Below are 20,870 nucleotides of genomic sequence, written 5' to 3' on the forward strand. Positions count from 1 at the left end.
GTTTTCAAGAAGCTTGCAATGTCTTGTGCAGCATGTCCTGTCCAGGGAGGACGGTCGGGAGGGGAAGGACAGTGAGAGCCTTAGCTTGTTCTCCATAGCACAGAATCCCAGACCAACGGTACTGATACAACCTTAATGCTCTAATCCACCTCTTCATTTTGTAAATGAAGAAACTGAGGCTCAGAGAGGTGTGGTGACCAACCCAAAGCCACACAGCTAGTTAGTGCCAGCGAACGGGGACAGAGCCTAGTTCTCCTGATATCCTGTGCTTCCCCCAACGATGTCAAGCTGCCTGATGCTGCTCTGAAGCAACTGGAAGGGGAGAGGATGGGGTTCCAAGATAAACAGACTTAGTCATTTATCAGCTAGAATTCAGAATGGGCAAAATTAATTTTCTTGTTCTCTGAAGATGCTGGAGGAAGGAGAACTAGATTTTAAAATAAGATAAAGAAGGAACAATCAAGCAGGGGAAATTATATAAAGATGAAGGTCAGCTGAAAAGCAGCACCTCTCTATTTTGTTAATCAACTTTTCTTCTGGGTAGGTAGTTTATGACAAGGCACAAAATTCAAACGGCACAAAAGGATATGCACCTCAAAAAGAGGTTTGCCCCCCACCCATGACCCCCAGCCTGCAGTCACCTAGAAGCCACCAGTCACGGTTTCGTGTGAATCCTTCCATAGTATTCTGTGCATGTGCAAGTACACGTACGTGCATATGCACTCACACACACATAGACATAACACACACACAGACATAACACACACACAACTTTCATTTACAAAATGGTAGCACGCCGTTCTGCGTTTGCCGGCATTTGTCACTTGACAGTATATTCTGGAGAGTGCTCCGTATCGCCTCCCTCTCCTACAGATGAAGCCAGCAGCAGTTCTGTAAAGGCAGCCACGATCCTCTCACCCATCACACCACGAAAAACGGCCAGTTCTTTCCCTTTCAGCTCACATATTACCCGGATAGAAACTCGTAGAATTCTAGGTTAGAAAAACTTTAAAGGTCGGTTAGTCAAATATCCAGGTGTCATTTTTGTTTCAGAAATGCTTTTTTTTTTTAACACAAAAAATCTGAATAAGTGTTTGTGTGTGTATATATTTCCAGATAGATGTATGTCTACCAGACAAGTAGACACATCTTTGCATCAATATGGACTGTATACGTGTATACATATGTGAATGTTTATAACAGCATCAGCGGTCACCTGGGGCTGTGTAAAGAGGGCCAGAGAGGACCTGGAATGCCTTGTTCTTTAGGAATTGGCTCCTCAGTCAAACACTCTGTGAGAACCCAGAACTAAGATCTCCAAAGAGTGGTTTTCCTTAGCAGGGGAGGAAAAGCTGTCTGCTCCCGGCTGCCCCTAGAGAGAAGCAGGACCCAGGGTCGGGTGGGGGAGCCACAGAGCTGGGGCAGGCAGTCCTGGCTCCAGGGCACAGGGACAGCCAGCAGGCTGCTCTGCTCACGTGGTGCTGCTCAGAGCAGAACCCAGGACAGGGTTTTGGGGACCCAGTTTGGATAGTGGGAAATACATTGTTTTCCCTCAAGTTGAAATTAAATACAATTGGTAATAAAATGTTAGGAATTTGCAGCTCTGCAGGAGCCAGAGAAGTTTTGTTGCTTAATTAGGATTGTCTTACAATTTGGTGAGACTTACAATTTGATTCAGACTGTTATTGTCGTAAATTGACTTAAAATTATTCTGTAAAGGGGAGAGAAAGCCACAGCTACCTCTTAGGGAATCAGATGATTGCAAGCGCGGCAAGAGAGTGCTGGGTGCACACACCCAGCACACTGGTGCTGTTTTTGCCAGCTCAGTAATGACATGGGTAGGGTGGAGCGGGGTGACTGTCCTTGGCCAGCCCGGAGTGTTCACAGTCCAGGCAGCCCTGAGAGCCCATGGAGAGTGACGCATTTATCAGGCTATAAGATGCTCCCTACTCTAGAAGCTATGCCGTGGTTTGGAAATGTGGAACTGTGGACCCTTTGCGCTAAGCTTGGAGGACAACTTAAAAATTTCTGAACCATAGTGCAGAGCACAGAGGGAAAGACAGAGGCACAATTGTGAAGTTAATCAAGGTTTGTTTTCCAGTGTCACCCAATTCCGCTCTATTTTGTTCCTTTCTTCTCTGAGTGGTGCTGAATACCAATCTCAACTCACCCCTTCCTTCCTTCCTCCCCCGCTTCTTCCCTCCAGCCCTGCCTGCCTTCTTCCCTCCCTCGCCCTCCTCTCCAGCCTCACTCCTTTCTTTCCTGCTGCTCCTGTTTGTTGACTATGCCTCCCTGCCAGCATGGCAGTGAGGATACAGATGTAAACAAACCAGACACAGGCCCTGCCTCCCAGCTGAGTTGCCCTCTTGCCTCCAGCCCCCTCTCACCCCATAACTCTCAGCTTCTCTCCCCTTCCTCAAAAGTCCCCATGTGCTTGATGCGTTCACACTGTGCTGTAAGTGACTGATGATCACTGATACATTAAATCTCCGCTTTATAGCTAGAGATAAATCCTAAGTTAAAGAAATGAATGACCAACAGTGGAAATTCCAGATATCTGGGGAGAGATTGGAGACTTCAGAGAGAAGAAGGGGGAAGGGGAAATGGTTCTTCAAGAGCTCCTGACAGCAAACTAAACCAGCTTCTGGGGGAAAGAATACTAGTTCTGCGCTCACCCTCCAAGACTGGGCTGGAGAAGAATGTTGACGAACTCCCTGAATTCTGGGGAGGGCAGGGCCGTGGGGAGCCTGGAGAACAGTGTGGTTATCGGGCGCATTCGCCAGTGGCATGTGAAATGGCTGTGGAATGAGCAGGTCTGGGGTAGGAGGTCTAGATTAGGACCCTGGCTCGGTCAGGAATTGTCTGTGTGACCTGGGGACAGTTAGCAAACCTCTTTGACTGTATCTGTAAAATGGGGATACTTTCCCCTTCCTAATGGTGTGTCCGGGATGACAGACTGAGATCACGGCTGTCAGCCGCCACACACAGCCGGTGCTTTCCAGCGGAGGGCCGTGCTCCTCTAATCCCTCTGTTCCCGGTGCGGGGCACCGCCTGCTGGGGTCCAGTGTGGGGTCCTGGGGCCACCTCCAGCACCGCGCCTCGTACCTGGAAGCTCACCTCCCAGACCAGTCGCTCACCCCTGCCGTTTGCCTCCTCCTCAGGGAAGTGTACCGTGTGACGGAGAGTCTGCAGCGGGAGAAGTCCGGGCTCCTGAAGCAGCTGGATTTCCTGAGGTGGGTCAGCGCTCGACGTGTTCTGACAGCCCGTCCCAGGCGCCTCAGGTTGGAAGGGCCCGTCTGAGTCTTCCCTGCCTACGTGCTGGAAAAACATAGCTGCTGCTGAGAGGGCGCCCTCCTTCCCCTGGTCACCATCGCATTGTTCACACAGCTGAGTACACCCTCTCTGTCAGGTTTGGTCCATTTACACACACGCCCATCTCCCTCTCCAGTGTATACCTCTGCGAGTAGGCTCTGCGTCGTTCTTCCTCATGTCTCTCACAGTACCTTGCTCAGTGCTCGCTCGAGTAGGAGGGAACTGAATTTATTGAGCATCTACTCTATGCCAGATAAAGGATCCCTTTCATCTTTAGCAAAACTCAGGAGAGTAGGGCCATTGCTAATACAGGAGTGAACTGATGAGGAAGTCGATATTAGAGAAATGACATAGTTTACCCAAAGCCAGAATCAAAATCCATATCTGGCTGACTCTCTTTCTTCTGCCATATTCTGTTAATGCTCGTTGAATGAGTAAATGAATCACAAACAGAGCACTGAGAAAGGGGTTGGGGAGTTCCTCAGCCTGCTAGAACTCGCCGTAAACTCAAAGTTCATTGGTCTGGAATGTGCCCAAAAAAACCCACCAGACCTATGTGGGGAAAGGGAATTTTCAATTTTGCCTGTGAGTTTCCTAAGTTACTGTCCCTGCCACCTACCAGACATCTCTGGGGAGTGGTGACGACGCAAAAGCACTTTGGGTTCTGATTGTTAAAGTGCAAGTGGTTTTGAATCAGGTACATTATGAAGTTTTGTTGTTTTTTTTTAATTTGAGAGCCAGGTAAAGTCACTGTGTCTGGCATCTCTGACGCTGCCAAATTGAAAAGTGCTTCAAACTGAATGCATTTCAGATTTTTTTCACTCAATACATGATTCAAATGGGCCTTCGAAGGCTGAGGAGAGGGAAGGGGGTTCTTAGGTGGCCAAGTTCTAGTCCATTTGAGAGAAAGACTTGAGTCTCAGGAAAGCTTTAGTGAAAGGAAGAGAACAAGATGTACAAGGACGAGTTTTTGTTTTTTTCCTTTTTTCTATTGCACTTAGGAAAAATAAAAGGGCAGATTCAAAGCGAGTGAGCAGGGAGATGACAAGGCAGCACTCTGCTTATGGGTCTCTCTAATGGAGACCCGCACGTGTGCAGCACCACACGCCCGAAGCCTTCTCTGCTAGCGCTTGGGCACCAAGCTTGTCCTTTGCTGCTGAGGAAGGTGGGCTTTGGAGGGGAACGCCCCACAGCAGATTTTCCTCTACGGAGAAACCCCCAGGTAGTGACTGAGAACAGCGGGGAACCGGAATCAAGGAGAGAGAAAACTGGGGGCGGGGGAGGATGGTGGTGGAGTCAGGACGAGGGCTGGGATGTGACAGGCAAGGAGGGGACTCCCTCCTAAGGCAGATGGGGGCAATTTCCAGGCACATAGTTGGGAACAAGAGTTTTTTTTCCCTCCCCAAAGCCCCAGTGCGTGGTTGTATATCCTAGTTGTAAGTCCTTTTAGTTCTTCTATGTGAACCACCACCACAGCATGGCAACTGACAGATAAGTGGTGTGGTTCCGCAACCGGGAAGCCAACCTATGCCACGCGAGGGATGAGAGCGCCAAACTTTAACCGCTAGGCCATCAGGGCTGGCTCAGGAACAAGTGTTTTGGAGATGCATCTGGTTCAAGACCCAGCACTGCCCCTCATCGCCTTATCTGACCCTGGGCAGTTGCCTTAACCAGCTGGAGTCTTCATTTTCTCATGCCTCCCTCACAGGCTTCTTGTGGGAATTAGATGACATATGTGAGTGGCGTCACAGCGGGGCAGTGAGGAGAAGGAAGGCCGACATGTTTAAAGAGAATAGCATTGCTTTCAGTACTGAAGCTTCTGCCTGGAGATGGCTGCCCACAGGAGGACACACGCAGCACACTCCCTGACAACGCTGTGGCACCTAGGGCTCCCCAGCCCCCAACACGTGCAGGGCTGCTGACATCGCTGCCGCACAGAGCCAGGCTCCTTCTGACCTGAGAAGCTCACTCCGCCATTCTCAGGGTTTATGAAATACCCTCTTTGTCCCTTCCAGCTTGTTCGGAAGGCCCTGGCTGTGTGCCTGCCTGCTCACTGGATGCATAGAGCTGGTACAAAACAACCCCGGCACATTCCTAGTGTTTTCTCTAAGCCTGGGGAACTGAGGTCGGTACTCCAGCCCACCTCGAACCTCTGCCTACAGCGCAGCACATGTAGTGGAGGGCCTGCCATCAGTGGGTGCTGGGCAGTGGCAATGATGTCTTACAATGATGAGGTGGAATGCTGCCTGCCCTCCCTTCCCCTTCAAAAGTCCTGATGCTCAGAGAGGCCTCTGGCCAGAAGAGGCAGAGAATCACAAAACTGGACAGAGGTCACCTGGCCCACCCTCTCAGCCTCTTGCTTTAGTAGGTGAGATTCCCAGCCATTAACCTCAAGTGCATTCTGTGGTCACGCTCCATCCCCAAGTCCACTCACTTCCCACTCTGCTCTTTCCTTTAACCTCTAACATCTCCTTCCCCACCTCACACTTAGGCTCCTATTTCATGGAGACGCCAGAACCGTCACATGAGGGCATCCTCCTCTGCCGTCCTTGTCCATATCTCTGCTTCTCTGATGGTGGATGAACTCCCCACGGGCCTGGCAAAGGCTCTAGAATTTGATCCCATCTTCCGCAAGGACCATTCCAGCGTTCCTTCTCTCCCTACTCCATCATCGGTTTTTTTCTCTCTTGGAGAGACTGACGAATATACGATAATATTTCTTATCTAATATCTCTTGTCCGCACCCGCCCATCCAGCTACTTTCCATTTCTTTAATCGCTTTCTACAAAATTTGAAAAGAATTGTTTACATTCACTTTCACTGTCTCCATTTCCTGTCATGACGTTCTCGACCCTCCAGGCAGGCTTTTTCTACCACGATTCCACTAAGAGTGGAACCAATGGCCTCCATGTTGCTTAAAACATTGGCGAATTCTCAGGGCCTCTCCGTGTACCCGCAATCTATTCCTAGCACAGCTTCTGTAGGGCTCCTTTTAAAACTTGAGTCAGGCCAGGACACTCTTCTGCCATCCCCCCCACTCCTAATGGCTGCATATCTCATTTGGAGTAAAAATCAAAGTTCTTGCAGTGGCCCCAGGCCATGAATGGCAGGTCCCCACTCCTCCCTCTGTCTTTTCTCTGACCTCATTTCTGAACTACTTTCCCTCTGCTGCCCTTCTTTCTGTTCCTCACGCACACCAAGTGTCCCAACCCCAGGCTTTGCCCTTGCTGTTCCCTCTGCCTGCAATGCTCTTCACCCAGATCTCTGCAGAGCTCCTCTCTTCTCCTTCAAGCCTCTGCTCAGATGCCGCCTACTCAGTGAGGCCTCCCTGACGGCCCTATTGAAATAAGCTCCACCCTCTGGCACTCTTTATTCCACTTGCTCACTTTATTTTTCTCAATAGCAATTATCCCTGCACTAAATACAAATGCCCTGAGAGCAGGAACATTCTCTTTTGTTCATCGGTGTGCCCTTGATAGCTAGGACAGTGCCTGGCTTGCAGTGGGTCCCAGGAGGCATTTGTCGAGTGAATGCATGCGGGCATGAATGAATGAATGGGTCAGAAGGCCCAAAAGCAAGTTCACAGGCGGAGCAGGAAATCCTGGTCACTCACCCTCTGGGGGAGGCTCCCCCTAGTGATAGGATAGACCAGTGTGTGATCCTTAAGGGTATCACAGGCCCTTCTGTCTATCCTCCTACCTCTGAGCTGATTCACACACAAACTACCCTCTGCCGTTAGCCACAGTCCCTAAGGAAAGAGGTTCCACAAGCTCCCTGGGCCTTCCACACCAAGCCTTCCTCTGCACCATCTGACTGGCAAACCGGCTGCTATTGGATCTGTCGACTGCAAACTCCGTGTTTGAATAGATCCCCCTTTTCTACCCACAGGGAAAGGAACAAGCACCTTCGAGATGAACAGGACATATGTTTTCAGGTAATTGGCCGGTGCTCCCTTCCCTGGGGGGCAAGACAAGGACTGGAGTCCAGTGGCAGCCAGAACCCATGCTGGGACTGGTATAGAATGTCCTGAGCCTTGAGATCTGGTCGCTCCTTTTTATGTGGGCAGGACGATGGCATAAGATTTATTGAAAGTCATAAAGATACAGGGTGGCCTACTGGGTAACAATGTGTTAAATTTCCATGAAATAACACATTTTCCTCTTGGCATAACGAGACTAAAATATTTGGGAGGGTCACACATTTCTTGGATGCAGAAATGATAGTTCTATCCATGAGATGGCGCAGTTGAAATGTCATGATCACTTTTAAACCAAAATGCTCAGTTTTTTTCTTCATTAAAATTTTGATCTCTTGATGAAAGTCTACATTTTTACACTGTCATAGAACAAATTAAACATGTATATTTCACAATTTACGTAGTTGATTTTATGTACAATTTTTTTTACCCTATGGGCGCCCCTGTTCCTCCATACCTGAGCACCATACTTATATATTTTCCCAAATAGCACGAAGATTCTATGTTTATTTAAAGATCTTCACTTTGGGCTGTATTAAACAAAATCTAGGATACCACATTCCCCTTTAGACAGGAGCTGTTGGATGCTCTGAAGGGAAGAAAGAGGGAGGCAGAATTGACTAACGCAACTTTCTAATTATCAGGATTATCACACCATGAATTACGTGTGTGTCCTTAGGCAAGTCATCAGCCTCCTTAGACCATGACCCTGACTATCACATGAGATAAGAGAATCCCTATCCGTTTTTCCATATTGTAGGGATTTTTTAGAAGAACCCTTGGAAAGAGGAGGTCTTGCCCTGGACCCTTAGCTGAACAGTGTCCTAAATGTGGTCAGTGTAAGGCAGCTAGTTTGCTGTGAATTAGGTCTGACCTGGTTTATACCTGCAAATCCCTGAAGGACTGTCACACAACCATTTCTTTTCTATCGCTGACTGGCAGCGAACATCCCTGCTGCCCACCCATGTGCAGCACTGGAGCAGAGCTTAAGCCTACACGTGTTTGCTTGATGATGATAATAGTTATAATTGTTTTTGAAGTAACACAGAATTTATTTTAAAACCTCTGACCAAATGTCACCCTAATCCCTTGACCTCGCTTCCCTTCACCTGCCAAACTCATTTTGCTTTGAAAAGGGAGTGGAATTAAGAACCCTAGTGGGGAATAGAAGAAAGAAGGATAAAATCGTGTTCATGCTGAATAATAATTAAAGATTAATTTGGAATCATTATAGCCATGACTTCAGGGGCCCTGGGAGTATGGCAACCCCTCCCTCTCTCATTAAGGATCACTGGGAATCATGAGGGTGGCTGGTTAATAAGAAATTCTTCCTACGAGCTAACTGCCTCTCATCTCCTGGAAGACATCTGTTAGGGAGCATTGGCAAAGAGGGTTGGAAGCCCCCACTCCACCCAGGTTCTCTGTTACAGATGTATGAGCATTTTATCTACACCCAGCCTACTTCCACAAAAGATCTGAACTACCTTATGCTAGCTTAGTAGCTGTGCACCGGGCACTGGGCTAATTGATCCTTTGGGCTGGTCCCTTTCTCATATCTGGGACTTCGGAAATAAAGAAGAATTGAGGCCACACAGAAGAGTGTGATTTAAAGATGCACAGGGTCTTTTCTTCCCATAAATATCTTTCCTATGCATTCCACATTTATCTCTTCTTGTTTGTCCTCTTGCAATTATCAGTACTCCTGTGAAAGATAACTCCTGTGAAGGACCCCAGGCTCTAAACCGTGTATTGGCTCATTTGATTAGATTATTAGACAGGAGATGGACGGATTCTGGTGAGAGATGATGGCAAAAGGAAAGAGTGGAGAATGCTAACAGGGAGACCAGAACATTGCTTGCTTTCTTCAGAGTTTTGTTTAGAGCCTGACCTATAAGGTGGGAAAGTTGAGCCCTTTTTGCTCAAACATTGGGACAAATCAGCAGGCATGGATCTGAGGGCATTTTGTATTTCTGCAGAAAGATAAGGCAGCCAAGGCAAACACAGCTGCCCCCAAAGCAAGCTGGAAACAGAGATCTGGCTCTGTGATAGGCAAATACATGGACGGCAGAGGGATCCTTACAAGGTAAGTGTTCCTCTATTTGTTCATTCATTATCTGTTCATTCATCTTGTACTCATTGGGAGCAGGCTCTGAGCCCATGCTGAGTGCAGACTGGCCCTCGAGAAGTGGCCCTGGAGTCAGCTGTACTCACTCCCCTTGAATCTTGGAGGACATGTCCCTTCCTGTTCTGACATCCAAGTGGGAGGAGGACTGTGCAGAGCAAGCCTCTAGGACAAGACATTGTCTTCTGGGGCTGCCCCACCTAGTGTGTGCCTGCAGAGAGGGACTGAAGAGGTGCTGTATATCAGCAGAGGAGAGAGAGAGAGGACGAGAGGGGTCACAGGAGAAAGATGGAGGGTGTGGCTGGACGATGCTCTGCCATCTGTGGAGCAGAATGAGGCACTTGGTTTTTCAGGGACATGACTGTTTGGGCTCTGCAGGGTAATTAAAGTGCGGTATAGAATCTCCAATAGTAGAACTCCTTTACAGACAAGAACAGGGCCTGTGCTTGACAGAGTCCTTCCAATGATTGGTATTTAATTTACTCAAAGATAACATGTTTTGTTGCGTGATTGAGTCTGAGTCCACAGAGGAGTGGCTCACTCATTGCTCACTGAGAGTGAGAAGCCAGTCCCCTGCACTCTCTTCTTTTTGGCATGTGCTCCATCCACATAGGTGGTCGCAGAGAGGGAGAGGCAGCCAGATCCCTAAGTATCAAACCCAGGGAGGAAGTGTGTGAATTTGCTCATGTAGGAGATCCTGAGGATGGCAAGCATGACATAAACAGATATGCAAAGGGGAGGTGACCCTGCGGTTGTCAATCAGCTGATCAGTCAAGTCTTTGGACCTGATCATCATGAATTCCTTTTCTGAATAGCTGAACAGTAAGATACAATTTGGGAGCCAATTTTTTGCAATAATTGTTGGCCACTTGGTTCCTCAGAACTGAAGATATTCATTCAACAAGCATTTACTGATTACCTGCTCTGTGCCAGACATTCTTCTGAGTTCTGTGAAGACTCCAAAGATAAATTAGACATGAGTCCTGCCATTAATATCCATTTTTGAGTGCCTGCTATGTACAACATATGGGCTATGTGCTGAGTATACAGCGATGAGCAAACACCTCTGCTTTCATGGAGCTTATGGCTGAGTGGAGGAGACAGACAATAATCGAGGAAGCAGCAAATGTGAACCCTGAATTCCAGTACTGACTTTGGCAGAGGGGACTGCTCTCCATTGCATGGCGTTTGGTGGCAAAACCAAAAACTTGAACTTAGTCATGCTAAGCTGAAGATATTACAGAATGTCAGTAGTGCTTGAGAATTTCCCAGATAAAAAGGTTTTTCCAAGAAATGTTTCATTTTAGGGCCGTGTTAGTGGCCATTTCTTTTCTGGTTGCAAGGCCTTTGAAAAAACATGCTGTGTGTATGTGTGTGTGTGCGCACACACTTGCTCGCGTGTGCCCACACATATGCACTCCTGTGTGTGTAAGCAGAGTGAAAGTGGAGGGGAATACTAATTGTGTTCTAAAGTGGGTGAGCAATTGGTAGGCTTGCTAGAATATAGAACAAATTTGTTGGAAACAAGACAGTTATCTTCTATTAAAAACATGATTTTATAAATGAGTGGAAAGGTCCTTGAAGTGCTACAAATCTGTTATTTTATATCAGGGGACCCAAACTAAGTCACCATTTTGTGAGCAAGCACTAGATCTTAATATATCTTTCAGAATTGCACTTAACTTCTGAAGGGTGATACACGCATTTTTTTCTTTGTCCTTCCTGTTATTGGTCCTTAGGAGTAATCAATATGATAAGCCAGGGGCAGAATGAAGGGAGCTTGTCTGTTCTGCATATTCTGTGTCCTTCGCCAACCTTCTTTCTCCTTCAGCCCTGTCTCATCACCACTTCATCCCCATTGCATTTTCTTTTCTAATCTTTGAGCCTGTATGTGTGTATGCGCAGGCGTGTGTGTGTGCAACGGGTGTGTGTATGTGTTTCAGTTTTGGACTCAGGATCCTCCCTGTCAAACTTCCATCCCCTTTAAAACACTTCTCAACTTTAATTGTTCACAAAGACCTGAGACAAACTCCTGTGCAGGAAGGATCTGTGAGCCCTTTGCTCTCAAATCCTCTGAAATACGGCCTGTGCATCAGCCCTGCATCTGGTTGCGCAATTCCCTCCACCTCCTATGCTTTTCCTCGTTCTTGATGCTCAGATACTTCTGGAAGCAAATATGCACTTAGGCCTCTGAAGCCAGACTGTGACTTCTAGGGACGCCAAAAGAGAAAGAGAAAGGAAGGAGAGACAGGTAGAGGTGCCCTGCCTGGCTTCCTTCTGACCCAAAGCCCATTCTCCAGTGGGCAGCTGCCTCTGAGCCAGTAGACATCTGCATAGTGGGGGAGCTTCCCCCAGAGCAGCGGGACCCCTCGCTCACATTGCCACGGGCTGCTGTGCCACCATGTCTGTTTTTATGCATTGTCTTATTTGTGAGGTAGCCAGGGCAGGCGGGCCACATTTTATGGTGAGGAAACTGAGGCTTGGAGAGTTGAAGGCTGCTACCTCAGGACACACAGTAGGGACTGGCATTGGGACCAGAACCAAGGCCACCTGATTGTTAATCCAGGGTGTTTTATTTCCAGATCTGTTAGGCTCCTTTCTCACGCCCTTTACTTCTCCTTCATAGCACTTCTCACAGCTTGTAAAAGTGCATTTAGTTGTGTCATTATTGCTTTAGCCCCCTCTAAGCCAAGCATTCCATGAAAACAGGGGCTGTGTCCGTCTGTTTATGACTGTGTCATTAGCCTAATACCTGGTACTAATCAACATCATCACCTTCATCACCATCACCTCCATCATCACCTCCATCATCACCATCATCATCACCTTCATCATCACCTTCATATCACCTTCATCATCACCTTCATTACCATCACCTTCGTCATCACCTTCATCATCATCATCACCTTCATCATCAGGCACTTTTATAAGTATGTTGAGTGAATGAGCTAAAGAATGCTGGGTCTGTTTTTTCCCTTTCCTGGAACTCTCTGCCCCCAAGGCGTGCTGCTCTTCAGTTATCTGTTTGTCACAAAAGCTGTCAGACGTCCCTCCAGCTTCCATACTGATACATTTTACAATATTCTCCCCACTCTTCTTTCTTCCTCACCCCAAAATAGCCAGTCAGAAGAGGAAGAAGAAGTGTTTGGCATTCCAAGGAGGAGAAGCTCCCTGGGCCTGAGTGGATATCCCCTGACAGAAGAGGAGCCAGGAACCAGGGAGCCAGGGTCTGGGGGTCCGCTCTCCCGGGCCCTCCGCAGAATCATCTCCATTGAAGAAGACCCCCTGCCCCAGCTCCTGGATGGCGGCTTTGAGCAGCCGCTAAGCAAATGCCAAGAAGAGGGGGAGGTCTCCGACCAGGGGATGGAAGGACCAATCCAGCGAGCCCAACCTGTGAAACTCACGCCCGCTTCTCCCCGAGGACAGCCTGTTGGGAAAGAAGCCCTGTCGAAGGTAGGGCATATCCCACCTCGGCTCATGGACATGGCTCCTGTGCCTGGCTCTTCCATTTGAGCCCAGGAGCCCCAAAGGCAGCTTGAGAAGTCAGGCACAGCTGGCCTTGTGATCCACCGTATTCGTGTCCGTCAAATACCACCTTCTCCTGCTTAGCTGGCTGTTGTGGGGGAGAATCAGGGGTCCTGGTAAATTCTCCTTATAACTTATGTTGTTTGCCCCACTCCCTGCCCTGTGCTCTCTTTTCTGATTCAGATTCAAAAGCATTTATTGAGTACCTACATAAGATAGACCTTCTGCTCAGCTCTTAGCATAAAATGTCACGTACTTTTAAAATTGCATATCTTCTCTTACATTTTGTAACTGTTCTCAACAGGGCCAGTCCCTGCTTTGGAAAGTTTGTGTACCATCATCTTCCTCTCAGTTCTTAATCAGCTAACCACCCTTTTCATTCCCAAATGCCCTGCCTGCCCCTCCCTTCAGTGGGATCCTCCACCGCCATGCCCCCCGTGCACTCCCTACCAGGTCTGCCTGCTGAATTCTCTAGGGGGAAGGAGGCCATATGAGCCATCTCCCTCTGGTGCATGATGTTGCTGCTCCTCACCTTGTTTGTGACCCAGGCCTTCGAATAGGCTCCTCAAGCCGTCCACCCTTCACTTGACTTTCTAAAACAACGTTAGCATCGTCCACGGCAACGTGAAGAGGCTCCTCCCTGCCCACTGTGGGAGCCCTTTAGAGTCAAGCCCTCGCCACCCTGAGCACTTCCAAATGGCTGTAGTAGCATGTGTGCCAGAAGCCTTCTCCAGCTGCTGCACACGGTCTTGGCATTGGTTATCATTCCTGCGCCTGGATTAAGATTCGTGCCTACATATCACTCCTCTGAAGGGTCCTAGGCCAGGGGGAGAGCAGAGTACTGGGTGACACAAATGTGGTGGGTGGGAACCCCTCCCCCCTACATGCCCTTCCACGTCTCCTTCAGCGCACAGACCTGCACTTGCTGGCAGTTTTAAATACGCCAAGATGTCCCCCTAAATGTGAAAGAAGTATCAAGAGGTCAGTAGGAGACAGGGGTAAAGAAAAGAGGCTGAGCATCCGTGTCTGCTGTGACATTTGATCCTCACAGTTGTCTGACGAGGCATGTCAGAAATTTATTCTCCCCTTTGGCAGATGGGGAAGTAGAGGCCCAGAGGACGAGGCCTGGCCCAGCCCCGCAGTGACGTGAGCCCAGCCTTCTTGCTATGCACTCACATCCGTGCTCGCTTCACCAGGTTATGCTGCCACTTAGCTGGGGACAGAGAGACTGCTGCAGAGAGGAGATAGGATCTACTAGAAGTCACATAACAGCATCAGCAGAGGGTCTGCTCTTTGAAGGGTGTGTGAGGCAGCCCCTCCTGTGCAAGGCTGCTGAGATATCAATTGGTACCACCTTTCTAGAAAGTAGTTTGATGATAGGAATCAAGAAATTAAAAATACCACCTCCTTTGACCTGCGCTTCTACTTCTAGCAGTCCTTCCTAAGGAAATAACCGAAGTCAGACAGAGGTTTAACTCAAGAATGGATTATGCGTAATAGCAAACAGTTGAAAAAATGTCCAACAATAGAGACATAAATTAGAGTATATTAACTCAATAAAATATTATACCACTGTTAAAATCACATTTTCAAAAAACTTTAGTGACTCAAAAATATTTATAATTTAATAATATATGAGAAAGTAGGGTAAAATTATATATATTATCTCAAATCTCTCTCAATAAAACATATATTCATTCATCTATGTAGAAAAAGCCTGGAAGAAATGCATCAAAATATGAATAGTGACCACTTCCGGCTGGGAGGGTACATTATGAATAATTATTGTTTTCCTCTCTACTTTCCTATGTTTCCTAATTTTAAAAATTAGCATGTATTACTTTTATTTTTTTAAAGCTTTTTCTTTTTGAGTAGTGGGAAGGAGGATGAAAACAGGTCTTTCTCCAGCCCCCCCCCCCCAATCTGGTGGTCTCACTGTGAATTGTCCCCCGGGGGGGACACAGGCTAAGTGCATGAACGTGAGTAGGAGTTCACTGCACCTGTGAGGTGGGTCCTTCCCAGAGCTGAGCCATCAATGTGTTGATCTTCCTTTGCCTGCAAAAAAAAGTGCTCTCCTGGGGCAGAGCCAGGGGTGCGGGAAGCACAGGGCTAAGAGTCAGGCTCGACCTCTGCAGCCAGGACCATCCCCTCCCACCCTGGGCGTCTGTTCCCCACCTGTCCCTGTGCCCGGGGTACACAATTGCTGCACTGAGCTTCAGTCTCAAACAAATGACAAGTGGAGGTGCAGAGGCTGAGCAGAGCCCGACGGAGCGTCGATGCCCTGGTGCATGGCAAGGAAAGGAAACGGGGCAGGGGACGTAGTTTTTGAGGGTAGGTTTCTTTTTTTTTAAGTTTAGTTTAAATTCCTGTAATTGACCTTGAATTCTCTCCTAAGTACTGCATGGAATTGATTTCTCCCCAAAAGGCTGTTAATGGCTTTTCTCTGAAACTCAAGTACTGCTAATATCTGCTGCCACTCCATTATAGTATTTGCTCAATGAGAGGAGCTAATTCCCCCAAATGCACTTCTGAATAGATTCAAAAGAGCCTCCTCATTGGCCAGGCAGTGCTGAGCTGGGCCTGAAGGCAGGATTTGGGCCAGCAAGCAAGCAGCTCTCTGGAAAGAAGAACCATTCGGCAGAAAGGAGCCTGTGCTGGGAGGTGGCCCCTCACTCTGCCGGTCATTCACTCAGTGTCCTAGAGCACATCCATTCCCTGCTGGGCTTGAGCATCCCAGACTGTTGGGCAGGCCGCTCCCAGTCCCTCCCGCAGCAGGTGGGGAGAAGGAGTGCAGTGACCGATTGACTCTGAAGGGCTCTGCCCAGTGGCCTGGCACTGTCGATTTCCCAGCCTACCAAGTGGAGACTGCCTGAGCTTAGTTCCCCAGGGCAGATGGGGATCCTAGACGGAAGCTGATGAGGTGAGACAGAGGGCAATGTACATGGAGGCGAGAGTGTCCTCCCTCCATTCAGTCAGGCCTTCAATGATGGGGCAGAAATAAAGGCTCCCTACCTCAGCCTGGGATGCCCCCGCCCCAGTGATACAGATTAGTCTTCTTTTCCCTCTCTCCCCTTCTCTCTGCAAACACCCGCCTTGTCCTTCCCCTCCATAGCGAATCTCTGCCTCCTCAATAAGCCCCAGCCCAAAGTCCCCTCCTCTGGACCCTTAACTCCTCCTCCCTGCCCCCAGAGCATGTGGAACACTGGGCTGTGCTTGTTTGCTTACATGCCCGCCCCCTTCACTCCACTGTACACCAAGCCTGCCTCCCGTCCCTGTGTCTTCAGACCTGGCACAGTGGGCAGGCAGCAAGTGTTAGCAGAATGAATGTCTCTCTTCCCTCCTGCTGATGCTGGGAGGAGCCTCTGTGCCCTGAGCCCAAAGCTACCTGCATCTGAGGCTGGAGCAGCCTCCCTGGTGCTGGTCTAGAGGCCAGGTCCCCACCCTCCCCTGGCATGTAGGGATGGGTGAAGGGCAGGCTGTGGCAGGAACAGGGGCTAGCGACTGTCCCAGAGTTCGCCGGATTGTCTGTCATCCACAGGAGGAAGGCTCTCCCTCCACCCCAGACCGGCTCTTCAAGATTGTGTTTGTGGGCGACTCCGCTGTCGGGAAGACATCCTTCCTGAGGAGGTTCTGTGAGGACCGGTTCTCCCCTGGCATGGCAGCCACCGTGGGTGAGTTCTCGCCCCTAAGCTGGGTCCTGGGCCCACCTCTGGGAAGGAGAGGTTGTGAGAAGGGGGCCCAGGGAGGGACTTGGAGCCCAGTGGGAAGGGCTGTGGGGCTTGGCTTTAGGGGGCCAATATCTGCTTCTTCCACAGTGAGGCAGAGGGGCAAGGTGGGGTCCACCTCCTGCACAGTGCTAGCTGCTAAGCTCATTCCATTGAACACTCGGGACCATGAACGCTTCCTGCGTCCAGCCTGAGTGGAACTGAAGTTGGCAGAGATGGACTTCGGGCCCCTTGTGCCCTCTCTGAGCCCGTCTCTCTTTGATCCCTCCTTCCCCACTTTCAGCAGGGCCCTGAATCTTCATGCTCCTCCTGAGGCCCACACCAGCTACCACAACCCCCGCCTCCCCATGGGCCCGCTGCTTCCTTGCCCCACCCCTCCCCGTCCCGTGTGTGTATAGACGGGTGGGATGGAGGACAGTGCTCCGGATGGCTCCTTTTTCCCATCAAATTCTACCCATCCTACCTCCCGGGCCTGCTGGATGACAGCTGGAGTTCATTGTGGAAGCTCATTAGGTTCAGCTATTAATGGATGATCATGGCTTAATGTGTTCCCACTCTTGGGTGATATTTTATTTAGATAGAGGCCTTCACTCCCTCCACCCAAAGTTGCTCATTGCATTGGAATATGTGGCAAGACTCAAGGGCATATTGACCTTTTAGCTTCAACCAAGTTGAATCACTCAAGCAAACAGAGAAATCCATTGAGTGCCTGCTTTGTACCATTTAATTGTGATAATGAGTCAACTATATTTGAAAATATATTGATATGATCTGAATATTTACCATAGGCTTCTATATTCATTATTTCATTTTATCTTCACACAACCCTGGGCGGCAAATATTGTTATCAGACCAATAGGCAGATAAGGAAACTGAGGCCCAGAGAGGTTAAGAGGCTTGTCCACATTCCCATCAGCTGGTTGGTGATGATACTGGCCCCCACCCCTCCCACACACACACCGCTTCTGTTCCAGTCCACAGTACCCCTAACAACATTGAGTTATGTGTGCTCAGCCACCCTGTAAGTGGTGAGGACACTTTCCTGCCACTGGAGGTGGAAAGAGGTCGGTGCAGGCAGAGGAGGCTGCTGAGGTCAGTGGGGCATCAGAAGTCCTGGATCTCCATCTCAACTCTGCCGCTGACCCACCATGTGACCTCCGGAGGACATGTTCCCTCTTTGGGCTTCAGTTTTTCCTCATCTGAAAAATGAGGGATTTGAACCAAGTCACCCAAGACTGCTTCCAAGCCTGGTTCTCTGTCCAGACCATCTTTGAGCTTTGGCTGTCTCACAAGCTGGGTCTACAAGACGAACTTCCCGTGCCCCAGAGCCCTGCCTGGGGATGCTCCGTTTCCTTCCTCTGACCCTGAACCGGCCCTTCTGTCCAACTTCTCTCCCACAGATGGGTCTCTTCCCACGCACTTCAGATGTCCCACTCTCACTGCCGGGCCTTTCCTATGCTGTTATCACATCTGGATACCCTCGTGTCCCCTCCCTCTGCCCCATTCCACCCAAAGACTGAGGGCATCCCTGATGAAGAATCAGGACCCTGATAGGAAGAAGGGCAGAGCCTGTGAACCAAGCCCAGGAGAGTCTGGCCTCATGTGGCCTTGAGAGGAGAGGCTGCGAGGGAGCCAAGGGGGCCTAGTGTGGTGACGCGGGAAGCAACACGCAGCAGGGCAGGCCCTCCCGAGTCATGGCTCCAGGACAGGCTTGTGGGAGGCAGGGGATGGAGGCCAAGACCTTGGGCCCTCAAAGGCATTCCTGCAAGCAGAGGGCACATAGTGTGCCTCTCCTGTAGATGAAATCAGGGAATCGGGGTCCATTTACGTTTCCACCTTGTGCCCCAGGATGGAAGGCTCTGAAAAAGAGAAAATCAGACTAATTTGCACTTCCCAGGAGGCCAATTATGGAAACACCTACAATTTAGGAAGGGCAAAAATATCAAAGGTTCCAAATTGGGAATGCTTCATCACACTGCGCAAAGCACGCTGGAGCAGCAGCTCCAATTAGTCTCCCAGCCGCGCACCGCGCCTTGCCCTGCTACATGTGTCAGTAAGCAGATGTCACGCCAGCCACTTGAAAGATGCTCCCCTTAAAGAGACAGAAGAGCCATCGAGTCGTGCACTGTGAGGATGGAGAGGTGGCAATAGGCAAACTAGAAATATCAGGCATTCTACCAGAGGGACAAATCACTCTTTTTCTCTACCCAGGCAAATGCACTCCGCTCCCTCTGGCCTCCAGAGTCCCCATAGGTCCTGACGTCCTAGGAATGGCTGACCCTCCTGCCCGGCTTCCACTCCCAGGCCCCTAACTAGCCTTTGCCTGGAGACAATGGTTGGGATGACCCTTTTCATTTACTCCCTCTTTGTTGTCTGTTTTGTCTCTTCTGTCTTTATCTAGCCCTGCAGGGTAAGGACCTCAGAGGTTGGGCCTTTCTGAAGGTGGCAGGGGACACCCTCTGGTTCCAAGATCTAATACCTTAAGGTGGAAAGACTTTTTGAACCTCCTTAAGCATTTGCGAACATTCTTACATGATGTAGGAGGGAAGAATGTCTGTTAGCAAAGAACCTGCATGTAGGTGCTCATCTCTGAGGGCTGCTGTGGGGTGCAGAAGGCACTTCCCTGTCCTTGTTCCCTCTCTCTGTGCTCCACGACTCCAGGGGGGTCCAGCCTCAGAGAGAAGATGGCGAATGGCCCAGAGGCTGGGATTAGGAGCTCTGAACTCCAGGGGGAATGTGGTCCTTGACTAGCCCCACCTCTTTCCTCTCTTCTGGCCCCCCTCCACCTGCCAACCCCTTCTCCTGCTCCTGCACAGACGTTTGCACTGGGGATGGAAGTCTGAAAGTATGATCCAGCCCCCTGGGATATTTGAATGTTATTAGGGGAACTTTGAAGAGGATTTTAGGGAGAAAAAAAGAAAGAGAGGGAGAGACAGAGAGAGAGGGAGGGAGAAAGAAATTTGAGGACAGTCTTTCCTCCTCCTCCATCTTTGCAATGAGGGAGTAAATCCATGAATAATAACGATTGTCTTTGCGTTGGTATACTGCTTTTACATACGTGAGCTCATTTGAACCTTATTATGTTATCCCTGAGAAGGGATGGATTACATCACAGTGCAGAGCCTACAGGTCAGAGAGGTTAAGTGATTTGATCAAGGTCCCACAGCTAGTAAGTGGCAGAGACAGGACCAGAACTCAGGTCCCGTACCTCCCTGTCCAGTGCTCTGTCCATTTCCCCACCTTGCTTCGTGGGACCTGCACAGGCAGGGTTGCCACCCTCAGCCTGGTGTGATTCCAGACACACTGGGGGCATGGTTTTCTAATTTGGAAGTGACAGGCCGCTCCACCTTGCAGGCATTGATTACCATGTGAAGACAGTGCGTGTGGACGACTCGCAAGTGGCCCTGCAGCTGTGGGACACGGCCGGGCAGGAGAGGTGAGGAGCCGTCCCGACTTAACCTGCCTCCCTCACTCCCCTGCGGGGTGGGAGGTCTGGGCTGCGGGGGAGAGGCCGTGCCCCCTGACCTGCGCCCTTCGGTGGCAGGTATCGTTCCATCACCCAGCAGTTCTTCAGAAAGGCGGACGGTGTCATCGTCATGTACGACCTCACAGCCAGGCAGTCCTTCCTGTCTGTCCGGCAGTGGCTGAGCAGCGTGGAGGTGAGCGGGGGCCCTTCCGAGGAGCACTCGGGACTCCCACCTCCTTTCTTCTCTACCCACCTCCCACCCGGCCCTCTGCACTTCCCACACCTGGTTCAGAACCACCTTCTCCAGGAGCAAGCCAATTCTGGTGTTCATACATCCCTTCACCCACGTGCCCGGGACCAGGCTAGTAACCAGGGAGTCAAGAGTGAGCAAGGCAGACGCAGTCCCTGCCCTCATGGAGAGGGATGTGGAAAATGCAGATTACATCAATAATCCTGTCATTAGGATGGCAATAAGTGCTGCCAGTGTGTGGGATGGGACTGGGGGAGGGGCACAGAGTGCAGTGTCAAGGAAGGTTTTCCTGAGAAATCGGTGTTTAAATTGAGTCACGACCGTGTGCTTCCTCGTTCTCCCCACCACCTCTCCCCACCCGCTGCGTTTTTCTAGCTGCAGTGGGCCCAGCTGTGCCCCCCCCAAGAGCAGCACCACGCAGTGTTTTGGGGCCTCTGTCACAACCCTTCACGTGAGGGGGGTTGATCTGCAATGTGAGGGCCCCAGGCTCACCC

At 49.8% G+C, this 20,870-nt stretch overlaps 1 protein-coding gene across 4 annotated transcripts in view; it reads left to right on the forward strand.

The window, feature by feature from the left end:
• CRACR2A (calcium release activated channel regulator 2A) overlaps nt 1–20,870 on the forward strand; it is a 123,819-nt gene that overhangs the window by 89,333 nt on the left and 13,616 nt on the right. For 3 of the 4 annotated variants that reach the window (XM_058559033.1, XM_058559032.1, XM_058559034.1), the window contains 7 exons: nt 3,162–3,233; nt 7,201–7,246; nt 9,265–9,371; nt 12,530–12,863; nt 16,474–16,606; nt 20,015–20,096; nt 20,205–20,319. In XM_058559033.1, the coding sequence (XP_058415016.1) occupies nt 3,162–3,233; nt 7,201–7,246; nt 9,265–9,371; nt 12,530–12,863; nt 16,474–16,606; nt 20,015–20,096; nt 20,205–20,319 (889 nt within the window). Of the gene's footprint in view, nt 1–3,161; nt 3,234–7,200; nt 7,247–9,264; nt 9,372–10,291; nt 10,765–12,529; nt 12,864–16,473; nt 16,607–20,014; nt 20,097–20,204; nt 20,320–20,870 lie in introns of those variants that run through there. The other variant, XM_058559036.1, reaches the window with a different exon arrangement.

This window comes from Diceros bicornis, chromosome 17, assembly GCF_020826845.1.
Source record: "Diceros bicornis minor isolate mBicDic1 chromosome 17, mDicBic1.mat.cur, whole genome shotgun sequence".
NCBI lineage: Eukaryota > Metazoa > Chordata > Mammalia > Perissodactyla > Rhinocerotidae > Diceros > Diceros bicornis.